Source organism: Monodon monoceros, unplaced genomic scaffold, assembly GCF_005190385.1.
Source record: "Monodon monoceros isolate NGI ecotype Baffin Bay Population unplaced genomic scaffold, NGI_Narwhal_1 Super_Scaffold_9, whole genome shotgun sequence".
Lineage (NCBI taxonomy): Eukaryota > Metazoa > Chordata > Mammalia > Artiodactyla > Monodontidae > Monodon > Monodon monoceros.
Window position 1 is genome coordinate 57933097 of NW_021703786.1, and position 20623 is coordinate 57953719.

Genomic DNA, 20623 nt, shown 5'->3' on the forward strand with positions numbered 1-20623 from the left:
TTTTGTTTGAATTTCTTTTATGGTACATAGCACATTCTTTTAGTACACCTATCTATGCATATATCTGTGGTGTAAATATTCCCACCATGGACAATTTTAAGCTACCAATATGATGTCAATAAATGCAGAGTTGGGAAGACATGCACCGTAATACACCATTTTATAGTATTTCCATCATACAGATACAGTAGATGTAAATAACCTCATGCATATAGATAATCTTATAATGTAGTAAATCATTAGGTTTTGTATTTATTAAATTTGTTTTAAATACAATTTATTGAACTGTAAGTTTATAAAACTTAATTTTTAGTAATGACTGTTTAACAACTGGCTCAAAACATTCCTGAAAAGTTAACAAATGGCTCTCGAGCCAGTAAGAGCCAGTTCCAATACACCACTGCAAGGCAATCATCCCCAGACAATTTTCTTTTCATCTGATGTGGGAAATTGCCTTTTATAAGATACTTCATTTGGGCTTCTCATCCCCCAATAAAATTTTCTCACGTATGGAAAGTAGGATACTTGAAGATTCAAAAAACACAGAATTTAGTGTGTGGGGGAAGTTCAAAGTCATATGAAACAGAGGGAAACCTGTTTAATATACAGGTTCCAAAGAGGTAGAAAGGACAGGGAGGGAGTTTTCTCCATCTTACCTGGATCTGTGTCCATCAACATGCCTACCCATTCCTGAGTTGTCAGTTTGCAAATATGCTTGTCCTTCACCATCCAGGAACAGGGAGCTTCTGAGAAAAGTGCACCACAGAATGGCTTCACTCCAATCACACAAGCATAGCCATATAGCTCTCCCCCAGCTAACACATCCAAGATTTTGAGTGTGAAATCTATCTGGCATTGAGACTGGCAAAAATGGACACAAGGTAATTTGTATATTGTGTTTTCTATTTTCTTTTTCAAAGAATCACGGTCAACCTTTTCTTTAGCACATCCCAGAACTTTCTTACTCCTATCATCGACTCCAATAAAAAGATAGCCTCCTTCAGTGTTTGCAAATGCAGGGATGTACACTGGAATCATGTTTTTCACATATTCTTGAATGTGTTTTGTAGAGAACTGCTTAAACCCTATGAATTGAGACCCGGGAAAAGGCACGATTTCACCATATTCAAGCTGGTGTTTTTGGAAAACTAGGTAAGTAGGATCCAAGTTATGGAGGTCTTGATGTATAACCTTGACAATTTCACCAAAAGGTTCTTTCCCCAAGACTTTTGCATTTACTTTCTTGGTTTTCAGGAAACTGAATGCCTCTCTTGAATCCATGAGAAGCACAGAAGTGCCAGATCTACAGTATAATGAAGAACTCAGGCTGCAAATGCGGGGCTTAAAGGAACTGTCTTCAGGGAAAGTGTCACTGCTCCAAGACTTAACAAAAATGTAATAACACCTCCCTTGTTGCTTAGTCTTGAAGAAATCCTGCAAATCTGAAGACAGAATAAGTGTTCTCAAAGACTCTTCTAAATCCTGTCCCATCTCCACAGGATGCTCATTGTTGTTTGTCATTTCAGCTGAATCACTCCTCCTCCTGAGTTTAATAAAGCACATGCAGCTTTTATGACTTTTGCCTTCTCTTGTTCTCTCTGAATTTTCTGCAGCTTCTTTCTGTTTCTTTCACCAAGAGTTACTTTTCCTACATTGATGACCAAGTCTGGGTAAGATGATTCTACCACCAAAGATGAATTATGTTCCTCCATGTTCATTCTGCAGTTGAAACCATTAAAATACATATCATGTTGATGAAGAAGTAGATTGCATAGTACACAAAAGTGCACTTATTAATTTATTAAAAAATATTTATTGAGTTCTTGCTAAGTGCTGGGGGCTGGAAATTAAGTGGTAAATAAAAAATAAGCATAGCCCTGACTCTTAGAGCTTACAGTCTGGACAGAAACATTGAATAGAGTAATTGCAGTAATGTGTGATACATACCCTGAAAGGAAGCACCAAACAGCAACAATCAACCTAATATGAACAGGGAAGCATTCCTGGAGGAAAGCACATTTAAACTAAGATCTGAATTAGCCATGTGAAGGAATCTGAGGTTAGGAGGAGTTATTGCATTACAGTCAGAGTGAAAAGTATGTAGGAAGGCATGAAATCATCAAAGGGATTAGTGTATTGGAGTGGTAGAGAGATGTTCAGTCTGGCCAGACTTTAAGAGTGACAGAGGACAATACACTGTTGGTGGGAGTGTGAATTGGTGCAGCCACTTTGGAGAACAGTATGGAGGTTCTTCAAAAAACTAAAAATAGAGTTGCCATGTGATCCTGCAATCCCACTCCTGGGCATATATCTGGAAAAAACTATAATTTGAAAATATACGTGCACCCCAATTTTCATTGCAGCACTATTTACGATAGCCGAGGTATGGAAACAACCTAAATGTCCATCGACAGTTGAATGGGTAAAGAAGATGTGGTACATATATTCAATGCAATACTACTCAGCCATAAAACAGAATGAAATAATGCCATTTGCAGCAACATGGGTGGACCTAGAGATTATCATACTAAGTGAAGGAAGTCAGACAGAGAAGGACAAATACCGTATGATATCACTTATATGTGGAATCTAAAATATGACACAAATGAACCTACCTACAAAACAGAAACCAACTCACAGACATAGAGAACAGAATTGTGGTTTCCAGGGAGGGGCGGGAAGGAATGGACTGGGAGTTTGGGATTAGTAGATGCAAACTATTACATATAGAATGGATAAACAACAAGGTCCTACTGTATAGCACAGGGAACTATATTCAATATCCTGTGCTAAACCATAATGGAAAAGAACATGAAAAAGAATATATATATGTATAACTGAATCACTTTGCTGTACAGTAGAAATTAACACAACATTGTAAATCAACTATACTTCAATACATTTTGTTTTTTGCGGTACGCGGGCCTCTCACTGTTGTGGCTTCTCCCGCTGCGGAGCACAGGCTCCAGACGCGCAGGCTCAGCGGCCATGGCTCACGGGCCCAGCCGCTCCGCGGCATGTGGGATCTTCCCGGACCGGGGCACGAACCCGCGTTCCCTGCATCGGCAGGCGGACTCCCAACCACCGCGCCACCAGGGAAGCCCCAATAAAATAAATTTTTAAAAAAAGTTTACACTGAGCTAAAAAAAAAAGAGTGACAGAGGATGTGAGATGGGAAGTGGTGAAAGAGGAGACTTGAAAGTTAGAAAAGGGCTGCTGCTTACAACAGCGGAAAGCCAAAGAAGGATTTTAAGGAAGGGAGTGACATGAACACATAGACATTTTATTATTTTATTTATTTATTTATTTGGCTGCATTGGGTCTTTAGTTGTGGCATGGGCTCTTTGTTGTGGCATGCAGGCTTTCTCTCTCTGGTCATGGCGTGCATGGTCCAGAGTGTGTGGTCTCTGTAGTTTTTGGCACGTGGGCTCTCTCACTGAGGCACGCGAGCTCAGTAACGGCGCGCGGGCTTAGTTGCCCAGCGGCATGTGGGATCTTAGTTCCCTGACCAGGGATCGAACCCGCGTCACCTGCATTGGAAGGCGGATTCTCTACCACTGGACCACCAGGGAAGTCCCTAGACATTTTAAAAGACACATTAATGTAGAAGAACAGATCCATGGTTGCCAAGGGTTATGGGGAGGGAAGGGTGTGACTACAAAGCGATAACACAAAGGCATTTGTTGAGGTGATGAAACTGTTCTGTTTCCTGATTGTGGTTGTAATTATATGAATCTATTCATGTGTTAAAACTCATAGAGCTGCACACCCAAAAAGTTAATTTTTTTGCATGATAAATTATTAAGGGGGGCACATTATTAATTACAGGTGGAGAACTAATTAGAGAGGAGCAAACCAGTACGGAGGGTTTTGCAGTAATCCGGATGAGAGATGATGGTAGCCTGGGCCACAGTTGGGGCCATGGGAATGAAGAGATGTGAGTATATCTGAGAGACATTTAGAAAATAAAATTAACATGGCTCTGTATTGAACAGATAGAGATCAGGAGAAAGGATTAAAATTTAGTAAGTGGGTTTTGGCTTGGGCAACTGGGTGGTTAGTGGTACCACTTATTGGCAAAAGATCAATGATTATTGAAGGTGGGTGATTGATAAATGGAGATTCACTCTCCTATTCTCTCCTCTCTATTTTTGTGCATATTTGAAAAGTTTCCATAATAAGTTTTAAAACTGACTTCATCTATTAACTGGGTGGTGGACATATTGGTGTTCATTATATTGCTCTCTATATTTTTCTGTAAGTTTGAAATTATTCATGACATAAAAAAGAAAACTTTTGCCTCCAAAAAATTTTTAAAGGCGAGCAGGGCATATGAATTTAGATTATTAGTAAGAAAGTGGTTGAACTTTTGGATTATGCATTCTTAGGTGGATAGGGTGGAAAACAAAGACGGCCAGGGCAGAAGGTGGATCTGAGAAATGGGGAAAAAGAAGGATCAGTGGATTCTAAGATTTTTGATGTCAAAAAAACACTTGTATTTGGGAGTGATTGAGCAAATCAGTAAAACTCAACAGTACCATAGTGAGGAGAGGGCTCTTAAAACTCTTAGGGATGTGTTGCAACCTACAGTCATTTTTCTCTCTTGCTTGATTATATACTGAAGCATGCCATCGAAACATTTCATTTATTAACTTTTTAGCACAGGAAACATTCAATGAGCACTCACTGTGGGCACACAAACTGCTGTGAGACACAAAGAATCTGACTGCTGGAGATGTATGGTTTAGGATCCATCAGATTACCATGATATGGCTTAAACGATATGTGGAGAAAAACCCATAGCCCTAATCCCTATATTGGTAAGAGAGAAAAATTTAAACAGAGTGACTCTCATCAACATTGAAAGAACTTAGAAAAAGAACCAGATTGCAAAGGAACACAAAAGAAAAGGAATAATAGATGGAAGGGCAGACGGAAGTTGGAAAATTAAAAAGGAATTATTTTATTAATTAACAAGATGGAGAGTTTTGTTTTTGTTTGTTTTGCTTTTTGCTTATTTGGTTTTTGTCTTTTAGACAAGCCACTAGCATCTTTATTATTTATTTATTTATTTTAAATTTTATTGGAGTATAGTTGATTTACAATGTTGTGTTAGTTTCAGGTGTACAGAAAAGTGATTCAGTTATACATATACATATATTCACTCTTTTTCAGATTCTTTTCCCATATAGTTTATTACAGAATACTGAGCAGAGTTCCCTGTGCTATACAGTAGGTCCTGGTTGATTATCTATTTTATATATAGTAGTGTGTGTATGTTAATCCCAAGGTCCTAGCATTTTTATTATTTAAAAAGAACTCTGCACAAACAAAAGGGTTAGATAGGGGAAACTCTTCAGGACCTAGGGCTTGATAAATAGCTCTTAGAGGATACCCAAAGCACAATCTGTAAAAGAAAAACAATCATTAAATTGGACTTCATCAAAAATTTAAAACTTTTGCCATACGAAACCTCCTATTAAGGAAATGAAAAGACAAGCTACAGACTGGGAGAATATATTTGCAAATCACATACCTGACAAATATCCCAAATCTAGAAAATATAAAGAACTCTAAAATTCAGCAAACTAGGAATAGAGGGAAACTTCCTCAACTTGATAAAGAACATTTATTTAAAAGATCTATAGCTAACATCACACTTAATGGTGAGAAACTAGATACTTTCCCACTAAGATCAGGAACAAGGCAAGCATATCCCCTCTCACCACTCTTATTCAGCATAGTACTGGAAGTCCTAGTTAATGCATTAAGACAAGAAAAGGAAATAAGAGGTTTACAGATTGGGAAGGGAAAAGTACAGCTGTCTGCATTCTCAGATGACATGATTATCTCTGTAGACAATTCCAAAGAATCAACAAAAAAATAAAACCACAAAAAAACCACAAAAAAACCCTTGGAACTAATTAGCAATTATAGCAAGGTTGCAGAATACATGATTAGTATACGAAAGTCAATTGCTTTTTTATATACCAGCAATGAACAATTGGAATTTGAAATTTAAAACATAATGTCACTTACATTAGAACAACAACAAAAAAAAAGAAATGACATACTTACGTATAAGACATATACAAGTTCTAAGGAGGAAAATGACAAAACTCTATTGAAGGAAATCAAAGGAGGGCTAAAGAAATGAAGAGATAGTCCCATGTGCATGGATAAGAAGATTCAATATTGTCAAGAAATCAGTGCTTCCCAATTTGATCTATAGACTCAGTGCAATTCAAATCAAAACCCCAGCAATTATTTTGTGAATATCAACAAACTGATTCTAAGGTTTACATGGAAAGGCAAAAGACCCAGAATAGCCAACACAATATTGAAAGAACAAAGTCAGAAGACTGACCAAACCAACTTCAAGACTTACTATAACGTTGTAGTGATAAAGACAGTGTGATGTTGATGAAATAGATCAGTGGAACAGATAAGACAGCCCAGAAATAGCCTCACACAAATATATTCAACTGATCTTTGACAAAGGGGAAAAGGCAATTCAATGGATAAAGGAGAGTCCTGTCAACAAATGGTGCAGAAAAAAATGGACATCTACATGCAGAACTATGAGTCTAGATACAGACCTATATCTTTCACAAAAATTAACTCAAATGGATAATAGACCCAAATGTAAAATGCAAACCCATAAAACTTCTAGAAGATGACATATGAGGCAATCTAGGTGACCTTAGGTTTGGTAGTTAGTGACTTTTTAGATACAACTCCAAAAGCATGATTCATGAAAAGAACTGATACGTTGGACTTCATTAAAATTATAAACTTCTGCTCTGCAAAAGACACTGAAGAAAATGATAAGGTAAGCCACAGGCTGGGAGAAAATTTCTTTAAAACATATATCTAATAAAGGATTGGTATCCAAAACATACAAAGAACTCTTAAAACTCATCAATAAAACAAACAACCCAATTTTTCAAATGGGTAAAATATCTGAACAGACACCTCACCAAGAAGATATACAGATGGGAGAGTTCCCTGGTCGTCCAGTGGTTAGGAATCCTCGCTTTCACTGCTATGGGCCTGGGTTCGATCCTTGGTTGGGGAACTAAGATCCTGCAAGCCATACTCACGGCCAGAAAAAAAAAAAAAAAGAAGATACACAGATGGCAAAGGAGTATGTGAAAAGATGTCCACATCATATGTCATTGGGGAATTGCAAATTAAAACAACAATGAGCTACCACAGCATACCTATTAAAATGGCTAAAATCCAAAACACTTACAACACCAAAAGTTGATGAGTATGTGGAGCAACAGGAACTCTCATTCATTGCTGGTGGGAATGAAAAATGGTACAGCCACTTTGGAAGACAGTTTAGTTGCTTCTTACATAATTAAACATATTGTTACCATATGATCTGGCAATAGTGTTCCTTGGTATTTACCCCAAAGAGTTGAATACCTATGTCCACAAAAACCTGCACATGAATGTTTATAGTAGCTTTGCTCATGATTACCAAAATTTGGAAGCAACCGAGATGGTTTTTCAACAGATGAATAGGTAAACAATGTGTGCAAGGAGACAAGAACAGTCATTTTAGCACTGTCTGTAACACCAAATTTTGGAAATAGCCTAACTGTCCATCAATAATGAAATAAGGAAATGAAACGTGGTAATATTTGCTGAAAGGAATATTGTGAGCCACTTGAAGAGAATAAACGAAAACACACACACAATGACACAGATATCAGAAACAAAATGTAGAGTTAAAAAATCAAGTTGCAGAAATATACATATAATATTAAACAATTTAAATAAGCTAAAAATGCACACAATATTACATATTATTCCTGGATGTGTGTGTGTGTAAAACAGTGTGTGTTAAAAATAGAGTAAAAGAGGGCTTTCCTGGTGGCGCAGTGGTTGAGAGTCCGCCTGCCGCTGCAGGGGACATGGGTTCGTGCCCCAATTCGGGAAGATCACACATGCCGCGGAGCGGCTGGGCCTGTGAGCCATGCCCGCTGGGCCTGCGCGTCCGGAGCCTGTCTTCCGCAACGGGAGAGGCCACAACAGTGAGAGGCTCACGTATCGCAAAAAAAAAAAATAGTGTAAAAGATATACAGTAACTCAGAATGTTGGTTGCTTCTGAGAAAAGGAGAGAAAAATGAAACTGGAAATAGAAGGCAAAGAGAACCTCAAACTTATCTACAATATTTTACTTATTGAATTTTTTAAAAGCTTGAAGTACCTATGGCAAGATGCCAGCAGTTGTCAATTTGAGGTAATGGAGTAACAAAAATTGGGGATAACAAAAGAAGAGTTTTTTAGATTTGTTTTTTGTACTTATTTAAGTTTATTATTATTGTTATTATTAAACACACACACACACACACACACACACACAGACCCAAATTGGGTTTAGCCCAGAATACAAGATTAGACAATACAAGAAAAACCATTAATTAATAAAAAAGTCATAGGAACATTAATAGAAAGTCAAAATTATCTCAATAAATACAAACATTTGTTTGATAATATATATTTACAAAGTACTCTAGAGAAGCATTATTTAAGAAGAGTAGCAAGAAGGTATACAGAAGCATTATTTAAGAAGAGTAGTAGGGGCTTCCCTGGTGGCGCAGTGGTTGAGAGTCCGCCTGCCGATTCAGGAGATTCGTGTTCGTGCCCCGATCCGGGAATATCCCACGTGCTGCGGAGCGGCTGGGCCTGTGAGCCATGGCCGCTGAGCCTGCGCGTCCGGAGCCTGTGCTCCGCAACGGAAGAGGCCACAACAGTGAGAGGCCCGCGTTCCGCAAAAAAAAAAAAAGAAGAGTAGAAGGGGGGTATTTTAATCTTAGTTTTAAGGCAACATCACACACACATACACACACACACACCCCTGAGTCTTTAATCTTGGAGTCTTTTTTCTTCACGAAATTCTTGGATTTTAATTTATTTTTTACTTGGGGTATAGTTGTTTCACAATGTTCTGTTAGTTTCTACTATAAAGCGAAGTGAATCGGCCATATGTATACATACATCCCGTCTTTTTTGGATTTCCTTTTCATTTAGGTCTCCACAGAGCACTAAGTAGAGTTGCCTGTGCTATACAGCAGGTTCTCATTAGTTATTTATTTTATACATATTAGTGTATAATCTTAGAGTCTTAAGGTAACATCTCACACACACACACATATTAGTGTATAATCTAAGAGTCTTAAGGTAACATCACACACACACACACACACACACACACACAAAACAAAAAAACCCGAGTCCCGCTCTCCCGCGCTCAATACGCGCAAACGAGTCCTTCCCTCCCGAGCTCACTGCTCGCACTTGAGCACTCCTGCCCTTCGGCTCTGCGCCTGCGCCCTGCACCTCCCCCACCTGGCGTTTTGGTTTGTCTTTTCCTGCTTCCCCGCCCCCAACGGGGTGGGTTTCTTGAGCGTGCGTGCGCGCGCAGCTTGGGAAAAGCTAGTTTGAGAAGCGGAGCCTCTGCGTGTGGGCCCAAGGGGAAGAATGGAATGGGGAAGGGTTATGAGTCCCCGGGGCTGAGAAAATTGGAATCCACAAACAAACAAACAATCAGACGCTGGACAGAGGAGACCCACAACCTCAGACCTGGCTCTGTCTGCCCCAGGCATTATGCTATCTTGTATTTCAAAGATGAAGACTCAAACCAGAGAAGTTATGACCTGCTCAGGATTAGATGACCTCCTCTGACATTTCTTTTCCCCACATCAATGCTGTAAGTATACTCTCTAGTAGTTTGTCCTCATTTAATTTGGGTCTAAAAAATCATCTTACATCTATGGCTGCAGTAATAAAAGCATATTATGTTGTAAAAATGAGTATGGCAGTTGATGTCTGCATGATACCCAGAATATCTGTAGGTGTTGCCTGTGTCTAGTAAAATAAGTATCTATTATCACAGATGATTTTTTTCCTATTATAGAGTGGTAAATTTCTCAACCATCCACTTGCTGAATTATTCATAATTTTACATTCATTCGTGCCCTATCTCCAAAAAGATTAGAAGAAGCAACTTGTTAAAGTTGGGAAGTTGCTGTACAGTATAAACTAATACACTATGGTAAAGCAACTATACTCCAATGAAAATTAAAAAAAATTATTCACAATAGCCAAGATGTGGAAACAACCTAATTGTCCATAAGTAGATAAAGAAAATGTGGTGTGTATATATGATGGAATATTACTCAACCATAAAAGGAAGGAAATATTGCCATTTGTGACAACATGGATGGACCTTGAGGGTATTATGCTAAGTAAAATAAGTCAGAAAGACAAATGCTGTATGATCTTACTTATATGTGGAATCTTAAAAAAATGACAATAAACTGAACTCATAGAACAGATCGGTGGTTGCCAGAAGTGAGGGGAGGGAAGGTGAAATGTGTTAAGGTGGTCAAAAGGTACAAACTTCCAGTTATAAATAAGTCCTGGGATATAATGCACAGCATGGTGACTACAGTTAAGAATACTTTACTGTATATTTGAAAGTTGCTAAAAGAGTATATCTTAAAAGTTCTCATCATAAGAAAAAAATGTAACTATGTGTGGTCACAGATGTTAACTAAACTTTTTGTAGTAATCACTTTGCAATATATACATATATCAAATCATTGTGCTGTATACCTTAAAGTAATACAGTGTTACATGTCAGTTATATCTCAGTAATAATAATAAAAAGACTTAGAGAACTTTCTATTAAATAAATAAATAAATAAAAAATAAAGTTGGGCAAGTTATTTTCCAGTGCTTTAATAAATGTTGGTAAACAAAATAACTAAATGAATTTTTGACACACTTGCAAAAAATAACCTGGAAAATCCAACTAGGTCAGAGCTTCCGGGTCAATATATTTTAAAGTTTTTTTCTGAAAATGAAAGTGTATACATTATGAAAAACAAGAAAACCCTTTCCATAGAGATCAACCAATTGGGTACCTGACAAAGAATCCTTTGTCACAGTCACCCCTTCCCACCAAGACTCTAGCTCCTCCCTGTCCCATCTGAAAGTTTGTTTCCAGATAGTTCGTTGATCAGTCCACCTTATAACTCTCTACAGCACTGTCTCAGACCTCTGTCAGGTTGTCTGGCTGGAATCCTGCATCCCTGGCCTCAGCTAGAAGGTGAGTCCCATCTAAGAGCCAGTTCTCCTGTCTATTTCACTTAAGAAAAATGTGGGCATAACAGGTCCACCTCAGCCTCTCTTGCCTAAAGTATATATATCTGGAAGGGTCTCTAGCTGCAGGGTGGATTTTTATCTTAGGGTTCTGTGGTCGTTTTTTCAGCCCGTCTTTTCTGTTGAACAGGCATGGCTCAGGTCTCTCCAGGTAGTCTCTACCTACCTAGCGAATTAGAAGATTTCTTAGGGTCTGGGTGCTGAAGAGAAAACACCTGAGTCCTGACCTGTTCGGGTGTCTGCAGCTTAACAAAAGCAAGCCCAGGAGAAATTTTTATTTCCTTAAGAAGGGAAACGAGAATGTTCCTGCCTTTTTAAACCTGGTTTCCTGAAACCAAAGGTAAACATGCTTCTGTCTTTTAGGCTTCAGTTTCTCAGAAAACTAATTAGAAGGCATTTGCCTCTTAGTGGCTGTCTTTCCAGCCTCAAGGGCGAGGGGGGGGCTGAATATTGCCTTTCTATCAATAGAAATTTGTCCTTTTAATAAGTAGGTGAAAAGTGAGTTAGTTCTGGCTTGAAACTTTAAACTTCTTGGAGAACAAGGCTACAGAAAAACCTGTTTGGATACACATCAAACTATTATTCAGGATTTCACCCTGGGGAGTGGAATTGGAAAGGAAGATGGTAAGGGGAGGAGAAATTGTTATTTTGTACATTATGCCTGTATTACTCGAGAAATGTTTAATGCAATAAGGAAAAGAAAGCAGTGCTAGAGTCAGATAGGTAATTAAGCAGTGCATCTCGTTGACCTTCTCACTTAATTTTTCTGGTAGCCTCTATAAGCCCAACAGTTGCAGTTAAATCCTGTTGAAACTGCTGCTGGGTTTCCTGTTATTGATTCGACTGCTAATACTGTTAGTATTGTTTTGATTAAGTTTCTTCTACTTACTACTTTGATCTGCAGCTTCCCTCTACAGCCTACACAAATCACAGTCCCCTGGAGCTCTTTTTTGGTTTCTTTTGGGTAGCCATCGTTATAGACTGCAAAAATTATTACAATATAGACTTAGCAATCTTTTTTTTTTTTTTTTTTTTTTTGCTGTACGCGCCACCACTGCGCCACCAGGGAGGCCCAGCAATCATTTTTAATATTGAGAAAAGGTGTCGTGCACCAAAGGGAATTGACTGGCCCTTCTGGTTCTTATTATGACTGCGAGACACCCTTCAGCAATAACCATCAGGAACCTTTGAAAAAAATAAAGGGTTATTACTTACAGGATCTGGAAATACACAGCAGACCTGGGGCCACACAGCGAGGTTGTGGGTAGAGAGAAAAAGAGAACATGCTGGCCTGGGGTTCCGCTTTCTCTGGGGTGGAGGATGGGAGCTTAGAGTTTGGCGGGCTCCCTATTGGTGAACTTGAAACATAAGGGCCGGAATTTAAAACAGGAAGAAAAAAAAAAAAAAAAAGCGAAAAACAGCGACCCACGGGGAATTCCCTGGCGCTCCAGTGGTTGGGACTCAGTGTTTTCACTGCCAAGGGCTTGGGTTCAATCCCTGGTCGGGAACTAAGATCCCACAAGCCGTGTGACCAAAACAGACAAAACACAGGGGCTTCTCTGGTGGCGCAGTGGTTGGGAGTCCGCCTGCCGATGCAGGGGACGCGGGTTCTTCCCTCGGGGCGGCTGGGCCGGTGAGCCATGGCCGCTGAGCCTGCGCGTCCGGAGCCTGTATTCCGCGGCAGGAGAGGCTGCAGCGGTGAGACGCCCGCGTACTGCAAAAAAAAAAAAAAAAAAAAAAAGACAAAACACAAAGAAAGTCCAGCAACCCAAATGGTCAGTTATGAAATCAACTAAGCTCACAAAAACAAAAGAGCCTCCTCATTGCCGGGAGGTGGCTGGCAATGTGTTTAATCAAGATAGACATCTTTGAAATGAGTAAGGAAAGAAAAAACGTCAGCTATCAGGTTCTACACTACAACCAATTAGTTCCCAGTCTTGGCTGCTCATCAGAACCTTTCAGCACACTTTTTAAAAATGCAGATTCTAAATTTTTTTTTTTTTTTTTTAATAAAAAGAAACTAAAGGGCTTCCCTGGTGGCGCAGTGGTTGAGAGTCTGCCTGCCGATGCAGGCGACACAGGTTCGTGCCCCGGTCCGGGAAGATCCCACATGCCGCGAAGCGGCTGGGCCCGTGAGCCATGGCCGCTGAGCCTGCGCGGCCGGAGCCTGTGCTCCGCAATGGGAAAGGCCACAACAGTGAGAGGCCCGCGTACCAAAAAATAAAATAAATAATAAAAAAAAATAAACTAAAAATGTTTTTAAAAGAGAGAAAAAAAACAAACAAAGCAGGTTCTCAGGCTTCTCCCCAGACACGATGCAGCAAACAATGAATCTGTATTTTTAAGATTCCCAGGTGATTCTATGGTCAGCCAGGTTCGGGAACTACTGGACTCCCATATTTCCTGTCTCCCATTGTTACAATCTTTCAGCTCACTATTCATGGTGAATTGTCCTAGAAATTACTACTATTACAGACTGCCACACAAATCCAGTTTGTACCAAATCTGGTTCTAATATGGCGAGCATTATCACTTCATGACATTGCCTACATGTGGCAAACAGAGCAGGTAATTATCTGATTGCACAAAAGCAATACATCCCACAAATTGTCCCAGAGACACAGCATTTTTTAAAAAAATTATACTTGAGACGTGTCCAGTGAGAAAAACTCAGCAGGGTCCAGGGGATGTCTTTTTGGTTTTTAGTAATTAACAATTGGATTTATTGCCATTTCTTCACATTTTTCTCTTATCTCTCTACAAGGTATCTTGGTTTATATCAGAAATGAAAATCAAAGAAGTACATATTATATTATAAATAGTACATTATTAATAGTGTATATTTTTGTATAATGTTTTTATTTGGAAACAATTTCAAACTGGCAGAAAATTTGCAAGTACAGTTGTAAATAACTTTTTCTTGAATTATTCGAAAGTAAATTACTAACCTGATTTCCCATTATCCCTGAACACATTATTCTACATAACCACAAGACAATCATCAAAGTCAGGAAATAAACACTGATATATTATTACTATCTAATCTCCAGGGCATGTCTTAACAGCCACCATTTACAGAGGATTTAGTATTAGGCCAGCATTTCATAGTACCCCTGTGTTGGGGTTCAGAGTAGGCTGCCCCAAGATATGCCACAATGGCATATTGATTATTCTGAGTGAAAACTACTTGAGAAACAGCTGGTGGGGGAAAGACTGATATTAAAAAAAACATTCTGACCACCCCACCACCACCCCCGTTTTCCCCCAGAAAGTAGAAAAGAAATCTCCCGTGTCAAAGTATCCTCCCTATACCACGAGATTAGAAAGTATCCTTATCACAGTTAAGGAATTCAAGGCTAAGAAAGCCGAATAAGCAAACTCTGTTCCTTCCTGAGTCGGCTACCCCAAGCACAAACCCCTTTGTTAAATCTTCACAAATAATTGTTTCTCTGCCTGAAAATGTTATATGAACAGCCTTCTTTGGTCACCTGGGGAGGCATTTCTATGAGACCTCTCTGCATTCTAATTAATTTTTTTTCTCCTGTTAATTTGTCTTGTGTCAATCTTCAGCTAAAAGAACTCGAGGGGTAGGGGGGAAATTTCCCCCTTCCCGACATCTCTTATACCTAGGAAGAAACTAAGCTTCAGAAAGGTTAAGTAGCAGTGTTTCATCACATGCCAGGCACTGAGAACTTAGTAGTGGTTTAATAGCTACTGTTTGTCAACACTTGGATTTTGTACCAAGCACATGGAACACAGCATTGAATCTTTATGACAACCGTCTGAGACATGGCTATATTATTATTTCCATTTTATGTAAGAAAGAGCAGTTAACCTGCCCAGATCACATTTGGGTACCTGAGGCTATATTTGAACCTTGTCACATTTGGCTCTGAAACCCACACAAGTACATGGGTACTTCCTCCAAGCTCAGTCTGATGGACGTTCTGGTCATTCCTGGGTAGCACTGTAAGTAGTGAGTGGGTGTTCTTCCTGTTATTCAGTCACAGTCTCCACCCATTTCAACAGTCAATACAACGTTTCCTAAATGATCTCCAAATTCCAGAGTCTTAGGCCCCTGCCCTAAAGCTGAGAGGGGCCTAGGATCTGGAATTTTAACAACCACACCAGGTGATTCTTATCAGGAAAATTTGGACAACACTGTTTAGGTATCTTTGAATGAACAGAGTCTGTTTTACAGACCTCCTGCATTGTGTGCCTGGCAACAGGCACCCTTGAGGGAGGGCACAACCACCAATGGCAGCTTCTCACACTGACCTGTGGGGAAATGAGGGGAGAAGAATGCGTCCGTCCTAATCGTGTTACTCTGTTGCTGAGTTGCCTAAAATGTCTTCACTCCACCCCTACCTCCGTATGTGATGGAGTTTGGTGAAGAGTTTCTGTATCTTTTACTTGCCCATCATCATGTTTCTTTCTGTAGGCGTGAATTCAGGTGGGTTTGGCTAAGAAATCAACTGGAACATTAGAGGATCTGCTGTGCTGGGAATCACCCCTCCTTAGGCTGTAATGTGGACAGTGTCTCAGTGGGAAACTGCAGAGTGGGAAGGGGCCTCCAGAACAACTGACCCCAACAGGATGCAAAACACAGTGTATACTATGATTACAGCTTTGCTAAAATATATCTGCCAATGGACTAACACTGGAAATGAATAAGCAAAAGTGGAAGCAGCTGTATGATACAGCGGTAGGAAGGAGTTTTCTCATTCTCTACCTTTTTTTTTTTTTTTTGGCCACATCACACAGCTTGTGGGACCTTAGTCCTCAGACCAAGGATCAAACCTGGGCCTTCAGCAGTGAAAGCATGGAGTCCTAATCTCTGGACCACCAGGGAATTCCCTGTCATTGTCTACTTTTTTTTTTTTTAACATCTTTATTGGAGTATAATTGCTTTACAATGGTCTGTTAGTTTCTGCTTTATAACAAAGTGAATCAGCTATACATATACCTACACCCACATATCTCCTCCCTCTTCCGTCTCCTTCCCACCCTCCCTATCCCACCCCTCTAGGTGGTCACAAAGCACAGAGCTCATCTCCCTGTGCTATGCGGCTGCTTCCCACTAGCTATCTGTTTTACATTTGGTAGTATATATATGTCCATGCCACTCTCTCACTTCGTCCCAGCTTACCCTTCCCCCTCCCCATGTCCTCAAGTCCATTCTCTATGTCTGCGTCTTTATTCCTGTCCTGCCCCTAGGTTCTTCAGAACCTTTTTTTTTTTAGATTCCATATATATGTGTTAGCATACGGTATTTGTTTTTCTCTTTCTGACTTACTTCACTCTGTATGACAGACTCTAGGTCCATCCATCTCCCTACAAATAACTCAATTTCGTTTCCTTTTATGGCTGAGTAATATTCCATTGTCACTCTCTACTTTTTAATCTTTCTGTAATGTCATTATATAGATCTCATAATGAAAGGTATATATATATTTAAATAATTTTATTTTATTTATTTATTTTATTTTTGGCTGTGTTGGGTCTTCGTTGCTGCACGCAGGCATTTCTCTGCGGCGAGCGGGGGCTCCTCTTCATTGTGGTGTGTGGGCTTCTCACTGCGGTGGCTTCTCTTGTTGTGGAGCACGGGCTCTAGGCACGCGGGCTTCAGTAGTCGTGGCTCGCAGGCTCCTGAGCGCAGGCTCAGTAGTTGTGGCGCACGGGCTTAGTTACTCTGCAGCATGTGGGATTTTCCCAGACCAGGGCTCAAACCCGTGTCTCCTGCATTGGCAGGCGGATTCTTAACCACTGCGCCACCAGGGAAGCCCCTATGAAAGGTATATTTCTAAAGTTTCTTACTGTAGAAATCACTTTTCCCTAAACATTTCTGTTATGTGAGTCATTTTTGTTATCATACAGATTTTGTAGAAAAGTTTTAGAAGCTAACAATCGCCATGTTGCTTAATATCACAAATATTCCGAGTATATCCAATCCTAGTCTCCATATCAAAGCAAATAAATTACTGTTAACATGGAGACTCATGCATTTAACTTTGACGTGCAGGAAGGCAGAATAGCATAGAGGCTAAAGTAGACTTTGGAGTCAGGCAGCCATGGGTTCAGATCTTGGGTTCAGAATTTACTAGGTGGTCTCAGGTAAGGCACATTTTCCTCAACTGTAAATTAAAGCTAATCAGGGCCAAAATTTATTGAGAGCCTTCCATATGCCAGGCTTTATTTAAATATATTATTTATTTCAACCTTCATCTTTATCTAAGGCATAGGTATGAATTTTATTTCTGTTTTACAAATGAGAAAGCTGAGTCTTAAAGGGGGAAATTAACTTGCCTGAGGTCATTCAGCCGATTAAGAAATACGGTTGGAATTCAAAGCTCTGGTCAATCTGACCCTAGGAGTCAAGCTCTTAACACGACTTTATCCTACCTTGCTTGAGGCTGCTATACATAATTCAAAGATTGAGGGGACGAGAAAAGATATAATGTATTTAAAACATTTTGCACAGTATCTGACACATAGTAAGCACTCACTATATGTTAGCTATAATCTTAGATATCAGAGGATACAGGGATGGAGCTGTAGAGGCATTTTGATGTATTAGCCATTGACTGATGGGGTTTATTTGTTATATCTGGCTGTCTTGGAAGGGAGCCCGTGCTTCCCTCATTCCCACCCACCCAAGACATGCTTCTTCCAAGCTGTATAATTGGGCAAAGAAGACAACTTTCCCTGATTAAAGCAGAGATGAAGGTGGACTTTAAATGCAAATGGTCTGAGATGATTCTGAAACAATAAACAATAAAAAGAGGATGAACATAGTGGCTGTGTCCTAATTCCTCATTCTTCACTTCCATTTTAGGCTGAGAATGAAAGAAGGAACAAAATTGAAAACTGATCCCATTTATTTCAAAATCATGTCACCTCTGTCAGCTGAAGATACTGAACTAAGAGGCAGCTTGAGTCTCCTTCCGCTTGTGCATGAGGTAGATTCAGAAGGAAAACATTGTCTCTGGAACTTTTAAATGCCCATTCCATTTGAAAACGAGCAAGATAGATGTGTATTTCTCCCCTCCCCCCACCAAAGGGCTTTGCAAAAAGGAGGAAAATGGGGATTTTACACTAAATCACCAGGAAACTCCTCCAAGTTTGCAGTGGGAGAAGCCAAGATGCAGCAGCCTCGGAGGGGATTTGCCAGTTCATGGTAGGAGTCCCTGACTTTGGACAGGTCAGGAATATGACCTGAGTCTGATCCTGAGCTTTGCAGAAGAAGAAATTCAGATTTTTCCAGAACAATCAGGAGGCTCTGGGAGAAGTGACAGATATTAAGTATAGGAAACAGTATAGACTACTCAGCTGTTTTCACTTGCAGTGGAGGCCAATGCTTTCTAGAGATGAGAGCTTGACCAAGGATCCTGTTAGCAAACATGAGTATTCTCGCCTTTGGAGAGTATCTTCAGAGTATTTCTACATTCTCAGAGTTGAGATGACTAAATCTATTTAAATGTTATATTTATCCAGCTTGGACACTTACTAGACATGTGCCTTTCAGAAAATTAAATTCTCTGCACCTCAGTTTTACCATCTATGAAGTGGTGATAACATGTGTATGGTATACCTCATATGAGTTGTTGTGAGAATGTACGCAAAGCATTAGCAAATAGTAGCTGGTTGTAGTAACATCTCAGTAAATAGAAACATACAGTTATTATAAATTTTGTGCTTATTTGAAATTGAAGCTTCTTGAAAATAATTTGATGTTCAGCCTCTCCCAAACCATGGGGAAACTGAGGCAGCTCAGCTTCATAAGAAATCTAGTTTACCTCTCTGGTTCTTCCTCTTTCCATTTCATAGATGGCACAGTCTTTCTTCAAAACAAGTCCTATATGGGAATTCCCTGGCGGTCCAGTGGTCACGATTCCGCACTTCCACTGCAGGGGGCGTGGATTCGCTCCCTGGTCGGGGGAACTAAGATTCCGCGAGCTACGCAACGCGGCCAAAAAAAAGAGCTCTATTGATGATTAGAGGTATCCTGCCTTTTCTTTTCTCTGGGATAACACCCTACATTGGTTTCAAGTGACGAGAGCTTTTTATTTACATATAATGTGAAGGTTACATAATTCATGTTCCCATCTGTAATTTTCCAAGTTAGATTCTTCCTCTGAGGTTCTGGGTTATGGTGATGGGCCTTGGTTTTACTCTGCATGCAGACAGCGTGCTCTGAGCCACCTGTTTCTGAGATGCCAGTGCCTCTTTTGTCATCAAAACCTGGTTAGCATTTTGTTCTCTTGTTTAAGGCAACAAATCTGAATGTTGTTATGTACAGTACGAATAAGGTGAATCTTTTATCAAGGTCACCTTTTTGAGCCAGTCATCTCACCTCTGGGGATTCATAAATATACCAAGGAAAGAAAAGGTCATATGCCTGAGTAGAGTATGTGCCTGGCTTGATTTTAATAGTGTAAAATTGCTAGTTACCCAAATTATTAGGAGGATGATTACTGAAATTTTGTATAATCTTCTGGGATATTGCGCAACCATTAAAAATGATCATTTTGAAGACTACACTACAACATGGGGAAATGCCTGCATTAGTCAGCTACTGCTGCAAAACAAACAACAAGCTTAGAATCTCAGTCATACAATTAGTCTTTTTCTCTCACTTCTGCATTTGCAGGTCAGCTGGATTTTGGCTAATCTTGTCGGGATCAGTGGAACTTGGCTCCAGCCATGAGTTGAGTTCACATCTCTCATTCCTCCGTGACTAGTGGGCTGCCCAAGACATCATCTTCACAAGGTGGTAGCAGAAGCCCAAAAGAGCAGACCCAGCACTGAAATGGGTAAAGCCTCTGTACACATCACAACTACTAACATTTCATTGGCTAAATAAAGTCATACAGCCAAGCTGACATCAAGGGGGTGGAAAATATACTCCAGCTGTAATCTCAGGAACTACACATGGTATAGGTGTAGGGAGTGATGAAGTACTGGGAAGAATTATACAGTCTACAACAGTGCCTCACAAAAAGATTACATGGAAAAAACACATGCACAGGATATAAAATTGATTGTACAACTTGATCATAACTATGTAAAAATATTTTTTGCAATTCAACAAAGAATAGAAATAAATAAGCAAAAATGAAAAAAATCATGACTGGATAACAAGTGGCTAAGAACTGTTTATTTTGCCTCTCTCCATTTCTCAAACTTACATAATATAGTACCTTTCTTTTTTAAAGTAAGTTTTAGAAGCTTCTCACAGCAGGCATGTTATTTCACCAAACTAATTGTTTTATCTATTATATTAAGGGTCTGTAGGAAAAATGTAGAATTCTAAGTGCATTCAAGTTAGCCATTTATTCTTAGTCTCCACCAGTTCCTAATCTCAAACTCAAATCTAACAGACTTCCATCAACATGGACCTTTAGCTGTTGCCTAAAAACAGTTTAAATTCCTATATTCTCTT

At 39.6% G+C, this 20623-nt stretch overlaps 1 protein-coding gene and 1 long non-coding RNA gene across 3 annotated transcripts in view; one reads left to right on the forward strand and one right to left on the reverse strand.

Annotated features, from left to right (window-relative positions):
• SLFN11 (schlafen family member 11) overlaps positions 1 to 12632 on the reverse strand; it is a 25491-nt gene extending 12859 nt beyond the window's left edge. Inside the window, 3 exon segments of the mRNA XM_029212487.1 lie at positions 657 to 1521; positions 1524 to 1719; positions 12397 to 12632. Coding sequence (XP_029068320.1) covers positions 657 to 1521; positions 1524 to 1718 — 1060 coding nt within the window. The 5' untranslated portion in view covers position 1719; positions 12397 to 12632.
• On the forward strand, positions 9209 to 20305 carry LOC114889321. Of its 2 annotated transcripts, none has more exons than XR_003792007.1 (4): positions 9209 to 9724; positions 18017 to 18140; positions 19009 to 19181; positions 19832 to 20305. It is a non-coding gene; the product is annotated as an uncharacterized LOC114889321 (long non-coding RNA). The 2 variants fall into 2 exon arrangements; XR_003792006.1 differs by lacking the exon at positions 9209 to 9724 and adding an exon at positions 10742 to 11128.
• The last annotated feature ends 318 nt before the right edge of the window (positions 20306 to 20623 follow it).